Source organism: Octopus bimaculoides, chromosome 3 (assembly GCF_046866305.1).
Source record: "Octopus bimaculoides isolate indiv1 chromosome 3, ASM4686630v1, whole genome shotgun sequence".
Classification (NCBI taxonomy): Eukaryota; Metazoa; Mollusca; class Cephalopoda; order Octopoda; family Octopodidae; genus Octopus; species Octopus bimaculoides.
Genome location: NC_142930.1, coordinates 9,016,867 through 9,037,746, shown reverse-complemented (window position 1 = coordinate 9,037,746; position 20,880 = coordinate 9,016,867). Strand labels below are relative to the sequence as shown.

Below are 20,880 nucleotides of genomic sequence, written 5' to 3'. Positions count from 1 at the left end.
GAGAAATCTCTGCTACATTAGTACAGATTCTTTTGGCAAAGGACCTGGATGCTTGGTTACTGTTTCAGTAGTGTGGTGGCTTGCATGCTGTAAGATGTTCAAAGACATCCTTTGCTTTTTTGTAATGGTTGTCATGTTGGTGTTGTGGTAGAAGATGAACACTGCCAAGTTGGTTAATACAAATGGATTTCTGCTGGTGTTGGAGACAATATTTCTTACCTGTACAGTGGCTGAACATTTCTGAGCAAGCCATTTTGTTCATGAGATTGATTATTCATTTGCTTTCCCCTTCATCCAGAGTGTTGAGGGGGAGTAGTCATTGTGAAGTAGGTTTCCTTGATTAGACAGTAGTCAGATAATCTGATAGGTGCAGCGGCAGTGATGTTTGTGTTTCATTTGTGTTTGTAGCTAAAAATGAGTTCAAGATGTTTATATAGTTTGTGTTTCAGTCAAGGATATGGGTAGATGAAAAGACTAACTATTGTTGGTAGTTCAGCATAGCAAATAGCTTGGCCTCTGTGACAGCAATGTTAGTGAAGCAAGAGCATAAAAACCAAGATGTATGTAATGAAATCATCAAGAAAATGACTTCTGAGAGAGTCCAGTTGAGACAGATGTCCTCAACATAGGATGAGAGATAGTCAAGCAAATGACTGGTGTATGGAGATTCCGATTCTGAAAAAAAAATTTTTGAAAAATTTCCATTCTTCCCCCCACCAAGCAGGCTATTTACATGCTAGAAATAACAGCCAAATCTCGCAAAACTAGTGTTAGGGTTAGGTTTAGGGTTAGGGTCAGGGTTAGGGTTTGAGTTAGGGTTAGGTTTACCCTGTGGATCTATATAAAAACGGGGGGGGGGGGGGGGGAAATCGAAATTTTGAAATTGAGATTTTTGAAATTTTTTTTTCAGAATCGGAATCTCCATAGCCTAAAACGTAGGATTCCGTAAAAAAAATAAATTAAATAAAACAAGGGGGGAAAGGTTCAGATTACATATAGTCCATCTGGACCATTTGTGGGACAGTATTGAGCTTAGTGGAATGGTGGGGAGTCTGATTGTTTTTTTTTTAGTCTGATTAATGTATAACTCAGAAAAGTAACTAATAGGGTGAGTAAATTCCAAGTGTGGCTGGTGTTGAGCTAGTAGTTGGAATACAGGGTTATAGTCTTCTATAGCAGAAGAGTATAGGTGAACTACAAGTAATACTCTAAAGTAGGTCACACATGGTCTTGTACAGATATGGTCAACAATTGTTCAGTGTTGTTTGGTTTTCCTTAATCAGATACTTTCATCAATGACTAATTAATCCTATTAGTTTCAGGACAGTGCACCATCAAATTTTATTCATAATAGGATTTAAGTTCATTTCTGTTTGAGAACTGAACGATCATAAATGTGCTTCTGCTGTTTACTGTGGTAAGCTTCACTTATACATGGTTCCTACTTATAACCACTTGGAGAGAGTCAGATGCCTTGGAATTAGACAAAAAGCAATATTTGTGATGGAACACAAACTGAACCTTTTCTTTGGTCAGCCCTGACTCTCTTTTGAATATTGTATATGTCATTTTCATGTTAGTATACTTCCAGATATACTTACGTTTTTATACATATCTACTTTCAAATAAATTCATTTAGCTACTTTGAAATGCAGTGGAATGAGCCTCTTAAATAGCAAATAACCAGTTGATAACATTTATCAGTGATATAACAATATCCTGAATATGTTTGGAACTCACTCTTTCTGATAACAATAATTGATACTGTTATCTATGATTAATAAGCTGCTGCTATTATACTCTCGGGTCACCGTGTTGTTGGTATACTTCCGAGTATGCTCATTTCAGTAATTAAAAAATTCAGTGAAAAATATCTGAAATTTAAAGAAAACAACTTTTTTTCAAATTTCCAGAAGTTCACTTTCAAATTATTTGAATCTAATCTAATTCTATGACTAATATGACTAATTGCAAATGGATTAAACAAATATTGATTATATTTGATGATAATGTCTTTATGAGCTAGCAGATAGGAGATATTGGAACTACTACCATCTGTGTATTTCATTCTCCCCTAATAAAATTTCTTTTTCTGTATATCTTAAATGTCTGAACAAAAGATTAGTTTTTTAAGTAGGGTGGGAACATTGAAATAATAAAATTATAGTTAGGTATTATAAAAACATTAATTTCAAGCATATATTCCAATATTTTTTACACACACACACACACACACACACACACACACACACACACACACACACACATTATGTATATATATATATATGCGAGTAAAAATAAATACAAAAAAAAAGGGGGGGGTTTGTATGATTGTGTATAGAGGAATATATTATTTTGTTTAAAAGAGTTCCAACACTGTCTGTTTTTTATGTTCTATTTATATTCCTGCAAAACCAATGTGGGATATAGAATATGGAATATACAATATATAATATAATATACAATATATAATATAAAATAAAAATGGATGGTACTATGAAATAAAGTATTGAATGTCTTATTGAATATATGGAATATGTCTTATTGAATAGAAATATTGAGTGTTCAATATAAAGGATTAAATATATAAAGGCGAATATGTATGAATTTGTATTTTCTATACCTTGTGGTATTTCATATTTTCTATACCTTGTGGTATTTCATCATGGCCGGTATGACAGACTTTAACAGACAGAGAGAGAGAGAGAGAGAGAGAGAGAGAGAGAGACTGAGTAGTAAATGTAACTATGGTGTTTTGGTGGTCTGATGAGTTAGCTCTCTTTATTTGCATTAATTTGTGAATATACAGTTGTATAATGCTGAGCATATCCATATTAATACAAATGTACATATAATTTTTGTATACTAAAGATAATGCTACATGAAGAAGGTTGTGAAATGGCTGTAATCATATGGAAGTCATGGAAAAATAATCTATCTTCAATTGTCATACCTGACTTTTATGCTTTACATATATATTCTTAGCAGTATCTAGTTTTTATTTATTTACTTTGTTGTTTATCAACATAGCAAAGTACTTTTGCAATGTATGCGCTATGTCTATTTTTGTTGTAGATTTTGGAGTATATTAATAGCTAGTTGTGATAAATGTCTTCAGAATGTTCTTAATAAGAAATTTATATTTTTTGATATTTTTTTTATTGTAACTAGATGTCTATATTTTAGCACAATGTTTATTTCTTTGTTGCCCACAGGGGGCTAAACATAGAAGGGACAAACAAGGACAGACAAAAGGATTAAGTTGATTACATCGGCGGATTTGAACTCAGAACGTAAAGACAGATGAAATACTGCTGAACATGCTAATGATTCTGCCAGCTCGCTGCCCTATTGTGCTAATGAAATAGATTTAATTAGCACAATATTAAATCTATTTTAATATGATGTTAAAACATTGGAAACATATCTTATCCTTAAATAGTTATTTTTCTTTTTCCTAGAGATAGGGTACATCTTCAATATTTCGGGGAGTTCTGTCATCTAAACCAATTGATCTTATGCCTTGATTTTTATTTGTTAAGTTAATCAACAATACTCCATCCATATCTTTCAAAATTTTCTTTTTTGAGTGAAAGTAACACCTTAAATATTTTCACTTTATTGTCCTCTGTTACCATACCCATTTCTTTAATTCTTTTTCATGTGGCTCTGAATTTCACTAAGAGTATCAAAATACTCTGATAATTATTATCATTATATCTCCTATAATTCTGTTGTTATTTAAAACATCAACTGTTATTTAAACATCAAAATAGTTAAAGCAATTAACCACTTTCACCTTCTCATATCTTCTTGCTTAAAAATTGCGATTGTTTTAGAAACATCTTTAAGTCTTCTTGCCCAGAGAATATGTTTGTGAAACAGTCAACATATGAACTCTTTCTTATGTAACAAATACCAAGACAGTTTGAGTAGTACAAAATCTTTGTAGATAATTAAAAACAAGAAAAAAGAAGCACAAGACCACATGCTAAATTTTCATAACTCAATCTTTTGGGATGATTATGAAAATAATTTTTTAAAACCAAATCTGTTCTTTGTCCAATCAAGAGAAACAGTCACTTCTCAGTAGTTTTGAGATAACAAAGATCTGTTAGCCTAACTGTAACTAGCCCTATTTTGTTAGTTACTAAGATATTTAACTCTTAAAAAAACCTACTCAATCCATGCTATAGTTGATGAGTGTTTCTTGTGTTTGTAGCTGAGTTCGAAGCCTATATGAAATTTTTAGTAGTGCCCCAATTATTCAATATATTCTCTATTTACTTTTAATTTTTAGTTTTTTTTTTTTCCATAGATTGTTTCATTTCATACACAATTTCACCAATGCAAGCATCTGTTGGATATTTACCGAAATTTGAAGAGTCGCAATTTTGCTTTTAATGGCTTTGCCAGAGAAGGAAGGTCAATAGTGCCTATGACTTTTGCAATGATTGGATGGGACAAAAGAAGGAAGAAACCATGACTCATGGATTACCCAAAGACTGGAGACCTGATCTGAATGCTTGCAATAATAGTACCCAACGGTTTGGTGGCTTGGTGGTGGTAGGTCTACCACACAAAGTTGATGACCTGTAGGTGCTAATCTATCAACTCAAGGATTAAAAATTTTAAACTGATGACTGGCATTATACTTCTGGTAAAGACACTTAGTTTTCACTGGCTCAATCCAAGAAGCTGTAAATAAGTAACATAAGGAGGTACGTTTTGATACCATAAAATTTAATGAGTATTTTGTTAGCATACATAGTTGTACTTGAATACTTGTATGTAAATCACTCTAGTGGATTCCACCTTGAAATATATTACATAATAACAACTCCGTTGTTTTATTTTACACTAATTATTAGGGAAAACTTGTTTATGTTTTAGTTTCATTCCTTATTCTAACTATTTGACTTTAGTTATATTTGATGATGTGCATTTAGTGTAGCATGTTTTAAATTTAGAATTTTAGTCATTATTTTTTTTTTGCCTTAGCAACCACTCTTTAAACTTGATATAATTCTGTCTTAGAGAGGTCTCTGTGAATATACTCTGGTAGTTAACATTCTCATGGAAAAACACAAATTTTAACAATTTCAGAGCAGTTATGATATTTATACTTTCCTGAAGAGGATTAGTGATTTATGTATAATCAAAGAGCTATAACAAAAAATTGAAACTAGGTTATGGACTTGTTAACATACCTTCCATTCTATAGTTCTTCTCATTGAATAAGATTTGAACCAAACCAATATTTTATACTATTTATTTTATTAACTGTTATGAATGGTTGTCAGTTTGTATTTTGATAATATGTAACTAGTGATAGGAAGGCTATCCAGCTGTGAAATTCATGCCAAAAATGAATGAATGAATGAATGAATGAAAGAAGCATGGACTCTGCAATCTGTATGCAAGCAATTCACTGGGGAGAGTAGAAACTATGATGAAATTATACTGGATTGTGGTGACATTTTAGTTCTGCTATAAATTGCTTATTTGTTGCCGGTGGTTTGTAAAGTGATTGGAAATAAGAAAAGCTTTGGCTGTTTAAAACCATGCAAAGAAAAAGTTGGGACAAATACACAACAAAGATGGGCAATTTTTCTTTGTTGCTGTATGTGTCACATGACATAGGCCATTGGAGTGTGTTAAGACAAAATAAGATCCGTCTAATCCATGATAGCGTGCAAAAACAGATGTAAAATGATAACGATGTTAGCACCATTATTGTTATAACGTACACTTTTCCATGCTTACTTGGGTCAAATGAAACTCTGTTCATTCAAATTTTTCTACAACTGGATGCTTTTTCTGTTGCCAACTTTTTACCTGTTTCTAAACAAGGTAATATCTTGCCTAGTCTATTGAACAGCTTGCACACTCTTTCACAAAGGATTGTAATAAACAAAGAACACTGTCTGTATGGGTGGTGACTCTCGTTCACAATTAGTGTGCTGTCAAGACAGAAGGAACACACACACACACACACACACACACACACACACACACACACACACACACACACACAGAGGATTTCTTCCAGTTCCTGGCTACCAAATTCCACTCGCAAAGTATTAGTCACTCTTTGGCTATAATAGAAGACACCAGCCAACAGTGTCCTGCAATGGGGACAAACTATAATATACATAGATCTGAGGCGAACTTCTCAACTGTACCTCCAATCATTTGTATATTGACTAGGTTTGATATTTTGGTTATATTTTAATTATACATTAAGACAGATGCCAAAAACACTAGCACGTAAAATTATTTATTTAGAGGCACAAGGTCAACAGACTTGTAGGATGGAGTTAGTTGATTAAACTCACTGCTGTACTTGACTGGTACATTTTATCAACACTGAAGAGATGAACAAAAATTGACCATGCTGAGATTTGAACTCTGCATATAAAGAACCAGAATAAATACTGTAAAACACTTTTTCTATTGCTCTAATGAATCTGCTGGTGTTTAAAATTAGACTGAGTAATACTGTAATTGAACAATATGATTTTGTAGCCTTTCTGAGGCCTTTATAGAAGTGCATGTTAATAGCGTACTGCTATATGAGTCTTATCAAGAATTAAGTGTATTTCAGTATGTATATTAATCTATGAATATTCCATTCTCTGAACACCATACAATACTTGTGGAATTAGACACATTTTTTTCTTTGATTTCTGTAGTGTTGTGTTTTTGTGAGAATAGTTTCTCAAACCTTTGCCCAACCCTCACTTTTGAAGAAAGTCTTTGTTTTCTAAAGACAGTATTGAACTAACAAAACTCTTTCACAATGCTCTGACTCTTTGTCATATTCTAACCCTCTGTGTAACTTTTGAGCTTGGTCTTGTCTTTTAATAATGAAGTATTTTGGATATAGACATCATGCAGTGTCAGTTACAAGATACATTTAACTTTTTGCTTGTTTTTATGATACTCTACTAACTCATCTATATCTGTATTTTAGTTGCTAATAAATCTCTTATATTGATTAAATTACAACCACTCTTTTAATAGGAAAAATTGTATACTTACTACAATTTTTTTACAGGAAGATTTTTCCCTGGGTTAAATGATGTTTATACATTTAATTTCCAATTTGTGTAACTTTTCTAATTTGTCTAATTTGTATCCTTCATTCTCTAATGGTACTTCTAAATTAATTTAAAATAATACCAAGCACTAAAAGACTGTTAGAATTTATGAAGAAATCAGGTATTATGTTGACTTAACCATGTAAAAGTTCTCAGTTTATCATCTTCAACAGTACTGAATAAATATAAAAGGATACTAGAATCAACATAATTTGGTAGATACTGAATTAAACTTATAATTTGAAGAAAGGTTTTTTTTTTTTGATATATCTGTAGAAAGTAGCATTATAAATATCTGAGCAACCTTTGTATTTGAAGAAGTATGAACAGAGATGTTAGGAAGCTCTATCTCACAGTATAAGATGACTATTTCACAGTAAATAAAAATTAGCTTTATGAATAATTCATGAAGTTGAAGTCTTCAATAATAAAAGAATCTTGAAAGCTACATTTTGATAAAAATATATTAAAATTGGAATTTATTAGAATTTTCTAGACAGTTCAGACTTTGATAATAACTTTCTTTTAGTAAAAGTTACATATTCCAAACTAATTAATAAGCAGCTTTCTTTATTGTAATATATCATCTATCTACACTTGTGAATGATAATCTCATTGGATATTGAACCTATCGAAGTCAGTGAGTCCTTAGAGTGGTTGACAGAATACCTTGCTGTGTTTAGTTACAACCTTTTAATTTCTGATCTTGATTGACTTTGTTGTTCATCCTTCTCTGTACTATGCACTCTCAAATATTGGGCTTGACTTATCTGATATATGTCACTTGTGTATGGTCGTCCTGCTGAAATTGGCAATTACCAGACAATGTTTACCTGTGTACTACATCTGAGATGTGCAGCATAACTGCCCATTGTCATTATGTGATCTTAGGAGAGGAAAATGCTGTAAGAAAGGTTGCATTTACTGGCAAGTCATTGATTCATTGCACACATCTTTTACAACTGAAATGGTTTTGATATGATTGTCTATATTTGTGTATGTATTGTTATAATAATACACTACATGGTGGTGCCCCAGCATGACTGCAGCTTTAAAGCTAAAATACTTCAGAGATATTTGAAGTTATAGTATTTATTTCAGTACCTCAATGATAATCTGCAAAAATATATACCATAAATATACAATGTCCATTTCAGTTCCCTACATAAAACTGGGCTCATAATTATTCAAATGAAATTAATAACAATCTGTATTTTCTATTTTTTACAGGGAGTTGCTCTACTAAAGTAGTATGAATCCCACTTTAAGTCTTGAGCAGTTACTAACTGCTACTCAACAACAACAACAGTATGAAGACAACGTTAGACAAATGCAATTAAGTACGCCACCACCCAGTCAGACCAGTGCCTTTTCTGAGCCAGAGTCACTCATTCCATCATTGTTATCTCAGCTTTTAGCGCCTCCATCACCTCCTTTAGTGTCTATGGCATCAGGTTCAATACCAGAGTGTTCAGAAGTTACAATGTCCACACAACACTTACAACCTTCCTATTCACAACCACTGGAACCATCTGAAACATCCATCTCATCAACTGATCAGCCAGAATTAAAAATCCCCTCACTATTAGAAACACCGGATTCATCTACATTACTGTCTTCGTCTGATTCACTGACATCAACACCAATGCATCAGTCAGTTTCATCGTTAACATCACTGCTGTTATCATCATCGCCACCACCTATAAGTAAACCTGAGGCTTCGGTTTCCTACTCAACTGCCTCATCTCAGTTATCAGGATTGTTATCAACAACTGTTCCTCAGTCTACAGATACTACACCAATATCACTGCCATCGTCATCGGTTACACTTGTGTCTACATCTACATCCTCACCGTCAGTAACAGCTACATCGACAACTATAACAACAACAACAACAACAACAACAACAACCATATCGACAACATCATCATCATCATCATCATCGTCACCAATTACTGTGCAATCGCCAGAAGCAGCAATTGCCTCCATAATGTCTGCTTCGAGTCGTATGATATTGCAACATCAAGCTGCCGGACTTTTATCTCCTGCGGCCGCGCAACAGTATTTGGAAATGATGCGGACACGAGCAACAAACTACGCCACAGCGACAACTGCAGTGCATCAAAAGTTACTTGACGATCTCAATGAAGAACTAGGGAAACTGGCTAATGATGGTGTTGAAGAGAGTGTCAGGTAGATATGAAATTTTGTTTCTCCCTCTTTTCTATTGATTTATGTTGAGCATGACGGCAAGAATGTACCATATATCCTGTTAATTATATAGGATTCTTGGGATCTACCTTGTTCCATCATTATGTCTTTCTTTCAGAGGTATTACCTGAAGAAAGGGTATTGTTGTTCTTTGCAAGAATACTATGGTTTTTTTTGTGGGGTGGTGGGGTCTATACATCATCATCATCATCATCGTTTAACGTCCGCTTTCCATGCTAGCATGGGTTGGACAATTTGACTGAGGACTGGTGAAACCAGATGGTTACACCAGGCTCCAATCTGATTTGGCAGAGTTTCTACAGCTGGATGCCCTTCCTAACGCCAACCACTCAGAGAGTTGCCATGTTGACTTGGCGATAACTATTAATTTCCAGTACTGCTGCCGTAGTCTCCTTTAGAGAGACTTAGAAATATTAATAACTCTATTATATATATATATATATATATATATATATATATATATATATATATATATATATATATATATATATGTGTGTGTGTGTGTGTTTGTCCCCCCACTATCGCTTGACAACCGGTGCTGGTGTGTTTACGTCCCCATAACCTAGCGGTTCAGTAAAAAGAGACTGATAGAATAACTACAAGGCTTACAAAAAGTAAGTCCTGGGGTCGATTTTCTCGACCAAAGGTGGTGCTCCAGCATAGCCACAGTCAAATGACTGAAACAAGTAAAAGAGTAAAAGAGAGAGAGTTCTTTACTCTTCATGTTAACAGAACTCATTGAGACATACTGAACACTTCTCAGAAGAGAAATGTGTTTGTCAAACACAGCAGATGTTACAAGATATTGAGTGATGACATTGAAAAAGTCATGTTTGCAATTATATAGTCAGTAACCCCAGTACTTTAATTTTCTCCTGTTTTCCTTGTCTAAGTCTTTCAAATGTTCAAAGCATTTCAAATGCTCTACACTTCCCTATACAACCAACATCATCCTTCACATGCTTCACATATCCTTATCAATGCAGTCTTCTCTCTTGCACACTACATCAAATTCCTTGTATATCTAGCTTTTCTCTAAGCTCATTTGCATTCCACTGTTCATGTACACTAACATTATATATCCAGTAGAGCATGCTCACTTCATTTCTTTCCTGTTGTCACAAATGTTCCACTTTCAAGGACTATATCTCGCTACTATGCAGCATCACACTTCATACACTAGCGTTATACAATCTGCCCTTCACTTTGTGAGAAAAACCCTTTGTTGACTATAGAAGTAACTGCTACCTGAACGTTTTCTTTCTCTTACTTATTCTAGCTAGTAGACTTTATGTGTACCCACAGCTACTGTTGATTTTGTAACAAAAGCTATGAACTATTTCTTGTTGGTCTTCTGAGCATTTGAAGAATTTATTTTGTTTGTTTTCTCATTACTAACTATTCCTGTATATCTGGCAAATGCAAAATCAATTTTCTCTATTAACTTGCTTCTTATTCTCTAAAATATAATTTAGAAAAATCTCTCTGGCAAATTATGAAAGATTTGAAAATATCTCACTAGTGACCTCAGAGCCATAGGTGAATAACTAGGACATGTAAAGTAATGTTTTCTTGGAATTTGAAATATTAAAATGGTTTAAAAGGATGACTGACATACCGCTCAAAATGTTGTGTGATGATATTGTTTGTGGTTAGTGAATGTCTCTTTGGTTGTGTGGGAAAAATTATATGAAATAAACTAATATTCAATCTGATGTCAATCCCTATGAATGTATGTCCAATTATATTGTCATCTAAAACAAGAAATATTACCTTTCCTGTCTCAGTTTACTTTGTTGGGAAGCAACGCTACTCCTTAGAATGATGTTGCAGTAGAGATCATCATCATCATCGTTTAACGTCCGCTTTCCATGCTAGCATGGGTTGGACGATTTGACTGAGGACTGGTGAAACCGGATGGCAACACCAGGCTCCAGTCTGATTTGGCAGAGTTTCTACAGCTGGATGCCCTTCCTAACGCCAACCACTCAGAGAGTGTAGTGGGTGCTTTTACGTGTCACCCGCACGAAAACGGCCACGCTCGAAATGGTGTCTTTTATGTGCCACCCGCACAAGCCAGTCCAGGGGCACTGGCAACGATCTCGCTCGAAAATCCTACAGGAGCCAGTCAGGTGGTACTGGCAACGGCCACGCTCAAAATGGTGCATCTCATGTGCCACCCGCACAAGAACCAGTCCAGGGGCACTGGCAACGATCTTACTTGGCTTGCCGGGTCTTCTCACGCACAGCCCATTTCCAAAGGTCTCGGTCCGTAGTCATCGCCTCGGTGAGGCCCAATGTACGAAGGTCTTGCCTCACCACCTCAGCCCAGGTCTTCCTGGGCCTACCTCTTCCACGGGTTCCCTCAACTGTTAGGGTGTGGCACTTTTTCACGCAGCTATCCTCCTCCATTCTCACCACATGTCCATACCAGCGCAATCGTCTCTCTTGCACGCCACAACTGATGCTTCTAATGTTCAGCTTTTCTCTCAAGATACTTACACTCTGACGGGTATTCACATTGACATTACACATCCAACGGAGCATACTGGCTTCATTCCTTGCGAGCTTACGTATGTCCTCAGCAGTTACAGCCCATGTTTCACTGCCATGTAGCATGGTTGTTCGTACGCATGCGTCATACAGTCTGCCTTTTACTCTGAGTGAGAGTCCCTTTGTCGCCAGCAGGGGTAAGAGCTCTCTAAACTTTGCCCAGGCTATTCTTATTCTAGCAGCTACACTTTCAGCGCACCCACCCCCACTACTAACTTGGTCGCCCAGATAGCGGAAGCTATCGAATAATTTGTAAATATTCAAATTTACAAAATAATGAAAATTCAATGGAAACAATTTGTCAGTTTCAAAACCTGAAATTGTATCATTTGTTTAACCCTTTAGCATTTTAAACCAACCATATCTGGCTCAAATATTCTACTAGTTTTGTGTTCAAACCAGCCAGATCTGGTCTCTCACACATAATCTAGAATGCCATTTTAAAAATAAGCAATCACCTCTTCAAAATCTTGAATCTACAAGATAATACATGATAAATTGGATCTTTTTTAAAACGGGGGCCACATTTTTCATTAACGAAACACTTTGAAACTTGGAACACTGGTAGAATGTGTCATATAAAACATCTTTTTCTCTTAGTCTTCTTAAAAAAAAAAGAAATCCATAAATTATTCCATGTTAAAGTTGTCGTATTTCTGTAATTTCAACCAATCACTGACGTCCATTCAGCCGGTATACGTTAAGTGCCGACTACATAAACAAACGATTCTGAAACAATTAACCCTAACCCTAACTCTAACCCTAACCCTAACCCTAGGGTTAGGGTTAGGGTTAAAGCAAATTTAAAATAAAAAAAGCAAATAAAACGAAGAATCGTTTGTTTATGTAGTCGGCACTTAATGTATATCGGCTGAATGGACGTCAGTGATTGGTTGAAATTATCGAAATAAGACAATTTTTTACATGAAATAAATTCGAATACAAAAATATTTTTCTGTTCTATAACACAAAATAGATAAGTATACGAAGTTTGAAAGTCTTTCGGTACCAAAAACACTATGTAAAACATCAATGAAAAATGTGGCTCCCGTTTTAAAAAAAGATTCGATAAATTTTTAAAAATGCGAATAAATAAGCATTATACTTGACTGAGTAATTTGAATACTAAAGGATTAAAGTTCCTTTCTCCTCTTGCTTTGGAGTGATGATTCTGTTCTTTAGTGAAAAAGCAAAATCTAGTCTATTTGGGGTTGTCATTAAGATTCAGATTCCTGCTTACAAGGGTCCACATCAGGCAGAGATCATAGTTCTTATTGTATTTGTTGTTTCATTGGTGGTAGTTTTAAAGGCTGGTGGGATCTTGTTCAAAACGGGGGCACCAGTATTTTCTTAACGAAACACTAATGAAACACTTTGAAACTTGGGACACTGGTAGAATGTGTCATATAAAACATCTTTTACTCTTAGTCTTCTTAACAAAAAAAAACCTACATTGCAAGTTATTTCATGTTAAAGTTGTCGTATTTCTGTAATTTCAACCAATCACTGACGTCTATTCAGCTGAATAGAGTTACTGCTGGCCGGTCATAAAAATGTTATTCCCTGTGACATATTTCATCCAGCTTAATCGTAATTTATACGTATATATTGTTTATATAATAAATTACGCTGTGCGTATCTATGTGTGTAACAATTTTAGAGTTAGGGTTAGTTTTAGGGTTAGGGTTAACAGTCTAGTTAGGGTTAGGGGATTAATACGATATACACCGTTACAGCGCTAACTGTTTTCAACCGAATAGACGTCAGTGATTAGTAGAAATTATCGAAATAAGACAATTTTTTACATGAAATAAATCCGAATACAAACATTTTTTTCTGTTCTATAACACAAAATAGATAAGTATACGAAGTTTGAAAGTCTTTCGGTACCAAAAACACTACATAAAACATAAATGAAAACTGGTGCCCCCGTTTTGAACAAGATCCGGCTGGTGATTATGTAGAGTCTATGTTGTGTGAGTTGTGTTATTTTATTTGGTGGTGATTGCATACGTGTTGTGTGCAAGGAGTATACAACATGAGTTGTACTATTAAGTTATGTCTAGCAGAGATATTTTTCATATTGTGTAGAGGTGTGAGTCCTTGTATGGTTTTTATGATTTTGGTCATTTCCTTCATGTTCAATCATTGTTGGTACTGTTTTCATTCTTTTACCCAACATTCTTATAATTTTAATTACAAGATTCTTACAATTTGTCAGTTTCTTATTTTTTCTGGGCAGTGTTTTGTTGGAAGAGGTAGAATTTTTATAAGAATACAAATATTTTTGTTCGAGTTTTTGTTGAAACAGTTTGGCCTTGATCTCTTTGTTAGCTTTGATAGGCCTGTCCTAGATGATTGTTACCAACTCATTGTCATATTACATTTGATAGATGTTAATATCATTTCTAATCTGTTTTCATGTTGGTAAGTGAAAGTGGCTACCAACTTGATGTCCCAGATTTGACAAGGACTGAGTATGACTTTAACCTACTTCCAGTAATGGAGCCCTCTTCAGGATTTCCATGGTTTTAAGGTGTGTGGAAGCACCTCTTAGTCATTATTGTACCCAGGTCTCTCTGACTTGGAGTAGTAGCACCTGTCAGGGTCCCAGCTATGGGTGAAATAGCATGAAAATAGAGGTCAACTGTGAATATAGGAATAAACAGCCCAAGGCCAAATCATTGCAAGGCCTAGCACCCTGTAGCCACCTGAGCCAGAATTATGTTAAAATCATGGGATGCAGCATGTTGAATGTGAACTATTTTGGTAGATGAACTTTTTGAATTGATGGTAAAGATCAGTATATGCTGAGTAGATCAATAGTCAGCAAGCTGTCAATGGCCAGGATCAACTAGTTCAGTTAGTAAGCTTCTGCTATTATCTGGTTGTTGAATGCATAGATGAGACGTCCAGCTATCAAAAAACCAGTGACTTAATGGCTTGGGTAAGTTACCTGACTAGATGGTGATAATAAGGACTGACTGGGTAACCAGAAATGATGTAATTGATGGTCATAGGGTACTGATTGCATAGCCTGCACTTATTGTTGGCATCTTAATTCATAATTTTATATTTGTACTTAGTTATTTATGGCTTGGCATTTAGTCCTCTGCAGCTTCATTCAGACATTGTTCATGTTCACTCTGGCTTACTTCCTTTTTGTTGAATGCCATGGGGTATTTGACATGGACTGATTTTTCTCTTCATATTTTCTTTTGTGTATTTTGGAATTCTGTTTCATCTCGTTTTCTTATTACTTTTCAGTAGTTTTATTTTTATCGCCAGCTTACTTTGCACTATTGAGCTCAAATCTGCATCCCTTGAGCATGTGCAAGTGTTTGTTTTGGTTTCATATTTTTGTATAGAATCTGCAGTACTATATGTAATGTGTGTGCAGCACCTAATAGTGCTGTGTTTTGTGTTTTCCATATTTGTAAAGGCTGATGTTTTTGTATGTATTTGTATTCTTGTTTTTTAAAATTATTTTCAAGGTACCTACTGTAAGGATTATCCATGCATTCTACTTACTTCTATTTCAAGATCAGTGTATTTGGATTATTTCTCTATTTCTTGATGAAGAACTTTTTTATCTACTTGAGTTGATACTTCGATTAGGTGGCACCTTTTTTCTGGTGGGTCTTGACAATATCCAGCCTATTAGCCTTGTTGTCCTTGACTGTATATTAGCTAGTATGGTTGCTCAGCTAGTATGGTTGCTCAGCTAGTATGGTTGCTTAGCTAGTATGGTTGCTTAGCTAGTATGGTTGCTTAGCTAGTATGGTTGCTCAGCTAGTATGGTTGCTCAGCTAGTATGGTTGCTCAGCTAGTATGGTTGCTCAGCTAGTATGGTTGCTCGGCTAGTACGGTTGCTCGGCTAGTACGGTTGCTCGGCTAGTACGGTTGCTCGGCTAGTACGGTTGCTCGGCTAGTACGGTTGCTCGGCTAGTACGGTTGCTCGGCTAGTACGGTTGCTCGGCTAGTACGGTTGCTCGGCTAGTACGGTTGCTCGGCTAGTACGGTTGCTCGGCTAGTACGGTTGCTCGGCTAGTACGGTTGCTCGGCTAGTACGGTTGCTCGGCTAGTACGGTTGCTCGGCTAGTACGGTTGCTCGGCTAGTACGGTTGCTCGGCTAGTACGGTTGCTCGGCTAGTACGGTTGCTCGGCTAGTACGGTTGCTCGGCTAGTACGGTTGCTCGGCTAGTACGGTTGCTCGGCTAGTACGGTTGCTCGGCTAGTACGGTTGCTCGGCTAGTACGGTTGCTCGGCTAGTACGGTTGCTCGGCTAGTACGGTTGCTCGGCTAGTACGGTTGCTCGGCTAGTACGGTTGCTCGGCTAGTACGGTTGCTCGGCTAGTACGGTTGCTCGGCTAGTACGGTTGCTCGGCTAGTACGGTTGCTCGGCTAGTACGGTTGCTCGGCTAGTACGGTTGCTCGGCTAGTACGGTTGCTCGGCTAGTACGGTTGCTCGGCTAGTACGGTTGCTCGGCTAGTACGGTTGCTCGGCTAGTACGGTTGCTCGGCTAGTACGGTTGCTCGGCTAGTACGGTTGCTCGGCTAGTACGGTTGCTCGGCTAGTACGGTTGCTCGGCTAGTACGGTTGCTCGGCTAGTACGGTTGCTCGGCTAGTACGGTTGCTCGGCTAGTACGGTTGCTCGGCTAGTACGGTTGCTCGGCTAGTACGGTTGCTCGGCTAGTACGGTTGCTCGGCTAGTACGGTTGCTCGGCTAGTACGGTTGCTCGGCTAGTACGGTTGCTCGGCTAGTACGGTTGCTCGGCTAGTACGGTTGCTCGGCTAGTACGGTTGCTCGGCTAGTACGGTTGCTCGGCTAGTACGGTTGCTCGGCTAGTACGGTTGCTCGGCTAGTACGGTTGCTCGGCTAGTACGGTTGCTCGGCTAGTACGGTTGCTCGGCTAGTACGGTTGCTCGGCTAGTACGGTTGCTCGGCTAGTACGGTTGCTCGGCTAGTACGGTTGCTCGGCTAGTACGGTTGCTCGGCTAGTACGGTTGCTCGGCTAGTACGGTTGCTCGGCTAGTACGGTTGCTCGGCTAGTACGGTTGCTCGGCTAGTACGGTTGCTCGGCTAGTACGGTTGCTCGGCTAGTACGGTTGCTCGGCTAGTACGGTTGCTCGGCTAGTACGGTTGCTCGGCTAGTACGGTTGCTCGGCTAGTACGGTTGCTCGGCTAGTACGGTTGCTCGGCTAGTACGGTTGCTCGGCTAGTACGGTTGCTCGGCTAGTACGGTTGCTCGGCTAGTACGGTTGCTCGGCTAGTACGGTTGCTCGGCTAGTACGGTTGCTCGGCTAGTACGGTTGCTCGGCTAGTACGGTTGCTCGGCTAGTACGGTTGCTCGGCTAGTACGGTTGCTCGGCTAGTACGGTTGCTCGGCTAGTACGGTTGCTCGGCTAGTACGGTTGCTCGGCTAGTACGGTTGCTCGGCTAGTACGGTTGCTCGGCTAGTACGGTTGCTCGGCTAGTACGGTTGCTCGGCTAGTACGGTTGCTCGGCTAGTACGGTTGCTCGGCTAGTACGGTTGCTCGGCTAGTACGGTTGCTCGGCTAGTACGGTTGCTCGGCTAGTACGGTTGCTCGGCTAGTACGGTTGCTCGGCTAGTACGGTTGCTCGGCTAGTACGGTTGCTCGGCTAGTACGGTTGCTCGGCTAGTATATGGTCATACTATGTCTTTTCTATTGCTATTTCATAATGTTAACATAACTTCCAGTGTGTGTGTGATATCCCCAACACTATCATGTCTGAAGATGTCCTTCTTCCCCCACCCACCCCTTCCTTTCCCTCTCCCTTCTCCTCAAGAGGAGGCAGTGTTCCTCTCTCTTGTGAAAAGAAATGTGTGATAGGCATGACTGCTAGGACTGAATACAGGTACTTTCTTCCTCAGGTAACTTCTCATCAACTTTTCCAATCTCTGGTTGGAAGGGGAGATGCTACCTTCCAGTAAATTTATTGATAGATGGGTGAAAGTGGAGGATGAATGAATCTATTCTCTGCATATGCTTGCAGGCAGAAGAATACAGCTAGGAGAGGACACTTACTCTTGGTAGCCCAATCAAGGTTCCACACATTGATCTCTGTGGATCCATGATTGGTTCTAGAATGAATTCTCTTCTTGAGACATTAACATATCTTGTGTACAGTGTGTACCACCATTTCATTCTATTTTATTTGATTTTACTGTAAACCCTCAGACCTTTTGTAACTAGTTTCTTTGATGTCTTCTCATCTCATCACCCTTGTAGTAATAGGACAGAATATACGAATCAATAAAAGAAATGACATGTATAAACTGAGGATGCACTAAATAAGAGAGATTGCAACTGTTAAGTTTGTTTATGCTCTTGTTGGAATAGATTTAAGCTATTTGTTGCTCGTATGTTATGTGTTATTCAGTTATTAAATGACAACTGAATATATTGATGTTGGCCAATTCATAAGTTCATAAGATGCGAAAAAAAAAAAAAATCCTTTTTAATCAATTTTTATAGCAAAAGCTGCTGAAAAATTGTTTGTAGCAATTAATGATTAAAGACATACATTAAACATTTTTTAATCTGTAAAGTTTTTGAATGTGTAATCACAGTTAAAAAGCATGAAGATTGAGAAGTCAGTTAACCCTTTTGCATTTGGATTTCTGTGTCAGACATAATGCTTATTTATTTACATTCCTTTGAACTAATCTTGCATTATCTCGTAGCTTCAAGATTTCAATGATGTAATTGTGTAATTTTAGAATGACATCGTAGGGTAGGTGTGAAAGGCCAGATCTTGTTGGTTTAAGCATACAACAGGTAGAATATTTGGGCCATATGTGACTAGTTTAAATACTAATGACAATTTTTACCTCTGCTTTAGCGAAGGCAGGGGTATTGTTTTCAGCCGTGTTTGTTTGTTTGTTTGTTTGTGGACAAGATATCTCAAGAACCGCTGGATGCATTCAGATGAAACTTTCAGGGATGTTTGCCTCATGACTGGCACAGACTGATTAGATTTTGGGATCGATTCAGTACCAGACAAGGATTGTGGATTATTTTTTTCCTCTTTTTTTTTTCACTTAATTTTTGAGTGGTCAGATTCATTTTTGGTATTCTTGTTTGTGAGAGCAGTCAAGTTTATTTCAAATATTCTCATTTTAAAAATCATCTCTGCCTAATCGTTGAGGTTTGCATTCTGTGAGTGCTCTTGTTGTTCATATTTTATGCAAAAATTCCAATTTTTCTCTCTATTTTAACAGCCAAGAAGTATTTGCAAAGTTTGAACACAGAGAAATCCTTCCAGGTTGCTGTTCCCATCCTGGTGATATTGTTGAAGCAGGATCGCTTGCAGTATGTATCATATTTTGAGCGTAGCATTTAAGTAGTTTATTGAACTAGAGCAAAATTAAGATCAAAAATATTTGTTTAGATTACTTATATATATATGTCTATTAAGGGTACCACAAAGTAATGTTACATTTTCAAACAAATAGTCTGACATCATACCTCAAATAGATTACAAGCCAATAAAAGGTGTCCTTGCAATTAACTAATTGGCATTGTGTTAATGACCAAACATTAATGTGGACATAGAAATGAAGGACTTTAATGAGCTGCAGATCTTATTTCTTTTTCTTTTACTTGTTTCAGTCATTACACTGTGGCCATGGTGGGGCACTGCATTGAAGAATTTTTAGTTGAATGACTTGACTCTCAGTACTTTTTTTTTAAGCCTGGTACTTTTTCTATCAATCTATTTTGCCAAACTGCTAAGTTATGGGGGTGTAAACACACCAACACCAGTTGTCTTGTAATGAATGGGGAAAAACGAACACACACACACACACACACACACTCTTTCCACCTATCAAATCCACTCACAAGGCTTTGGTCTGCCTGAGGCTATAGTAGGAGACACTTGCCCAAGTTGTCATGCAGTAGGACTGAACCTGGCACCATGTGGTTGGGAAGCAAGCTTCTTACCACACAGCCACTCCTGCAGGGAAAATATATGCACTGGTTTAACAAATTTAAAAATGATTTTGAAGGTTATCGATTAGGAGGACCAACTGTTCTCAATAATGCTACAATGAAAATAGCAATTGAAAAGGATCCACATTTAAAGTATTGGGGACTTAACACAGAGGTTTAAGAAACCTTGGTCCACTGTGCAAGATCATCTGAAGCAGATTGGGAAAGTGTATAGAGAAAGGAAGTGGGTAATTCATGGGCTATTTCCCGAAAATAAAGCAGTAAATTTGACAGTTTGCAACAGTTTCCTTGTGTCTGCCTACATATAAAACCAAGCCAGTTCCCAGATGCTACTGTTTTTTTGCATTCTCTGTAACTAAGAAGAACATGGATTTTTGCATGTTTACCTTCAGACTTTTAGAACTATTCTTCCAGGTTTGGAATGTTCTCTACAAATCTTACACAAATTTCCTTATTAATTATTTGTGTACTTGACTATGTTAGTAAATGCTTAAATGATGCTGGAGAAGCTAGGATTTTCAAATAAAGAAAGTGGTAAGCATATATGCATGTTATAATGAGGACAGCTGTATAAAGTTGTGCCAAGCTCTAATTGTGGTGGAAACCTGTGGAAGGGGTAGACCTAGGAAGACGTGGGATGAAGTGGTGAGAAAAGATCTTCAGACACTGGGCCTCACGAAGGAAATGACAAGGGACTGAGAGTTGTGGCAATGAGCTGTACTTCAGAAGATGCATCAAGCCAAGTAAAATCGCTGCAATCCATACATACAGGCTTGTCCTTTACAGGTGCCAGTGCCACATGAAATGCACTTGTGCAGGTGCGGCATAAATGCACCTGTGCCAGTGGCACATGAAAACGCGCACAACACACTCTGTAAAGTGGTTGGCATTAGGAAGGACATCCAGCTGTAGAAACCATGCCACAACAAACAATTTGGAGTTTGGACATCTTCCTGGCTGGCCAGTTCCTGTTAAACCATCCAACCTATGCTAACTTGTAAAACAGATGTT

General features: G+C 37.3%; 1 protein-coding gene across 12 annotated transcripts in view; it reads left to right on the top strand.

Moving 5' to 3' along the window:
- LOC106872350 (protein strawberry notch homolog 1) overlaps positions 1-20,880 on the top strand; it is a 183,276-nt gene that overhangs the window by 90,466 nt on the left and 71,930 nt on the right. For 5 of the 12 annotated variants that reach the window (XM_052966646.2, XM_089348534.1, XM_052966647.2 and 2 more), the window contains exons 3-5: positions 4,319-4,721; positions 8,334-9,296; positions 19,137-19,227. In XM_052966646.2, the coding sequence (XP_052822606.1) occupies positions 8,356-9,296; positions 19,137-19,227 (1,032 nt within the window). In that variant the 5' untranslated portion in view covers positions 4,319-4,721; positions 8,334-8,355. Of the gene's footprint in view, positions 1-4,318; positions 4,726-8,333; positions 9,297-19,136; positions 19,228-20,880 lie in introns of those variants that run through there. The other 7 variants (XM_052966648.2, XM_089348536.1, XM_014919310.3 and 4 more) reach the window with 3 other exon arrangements.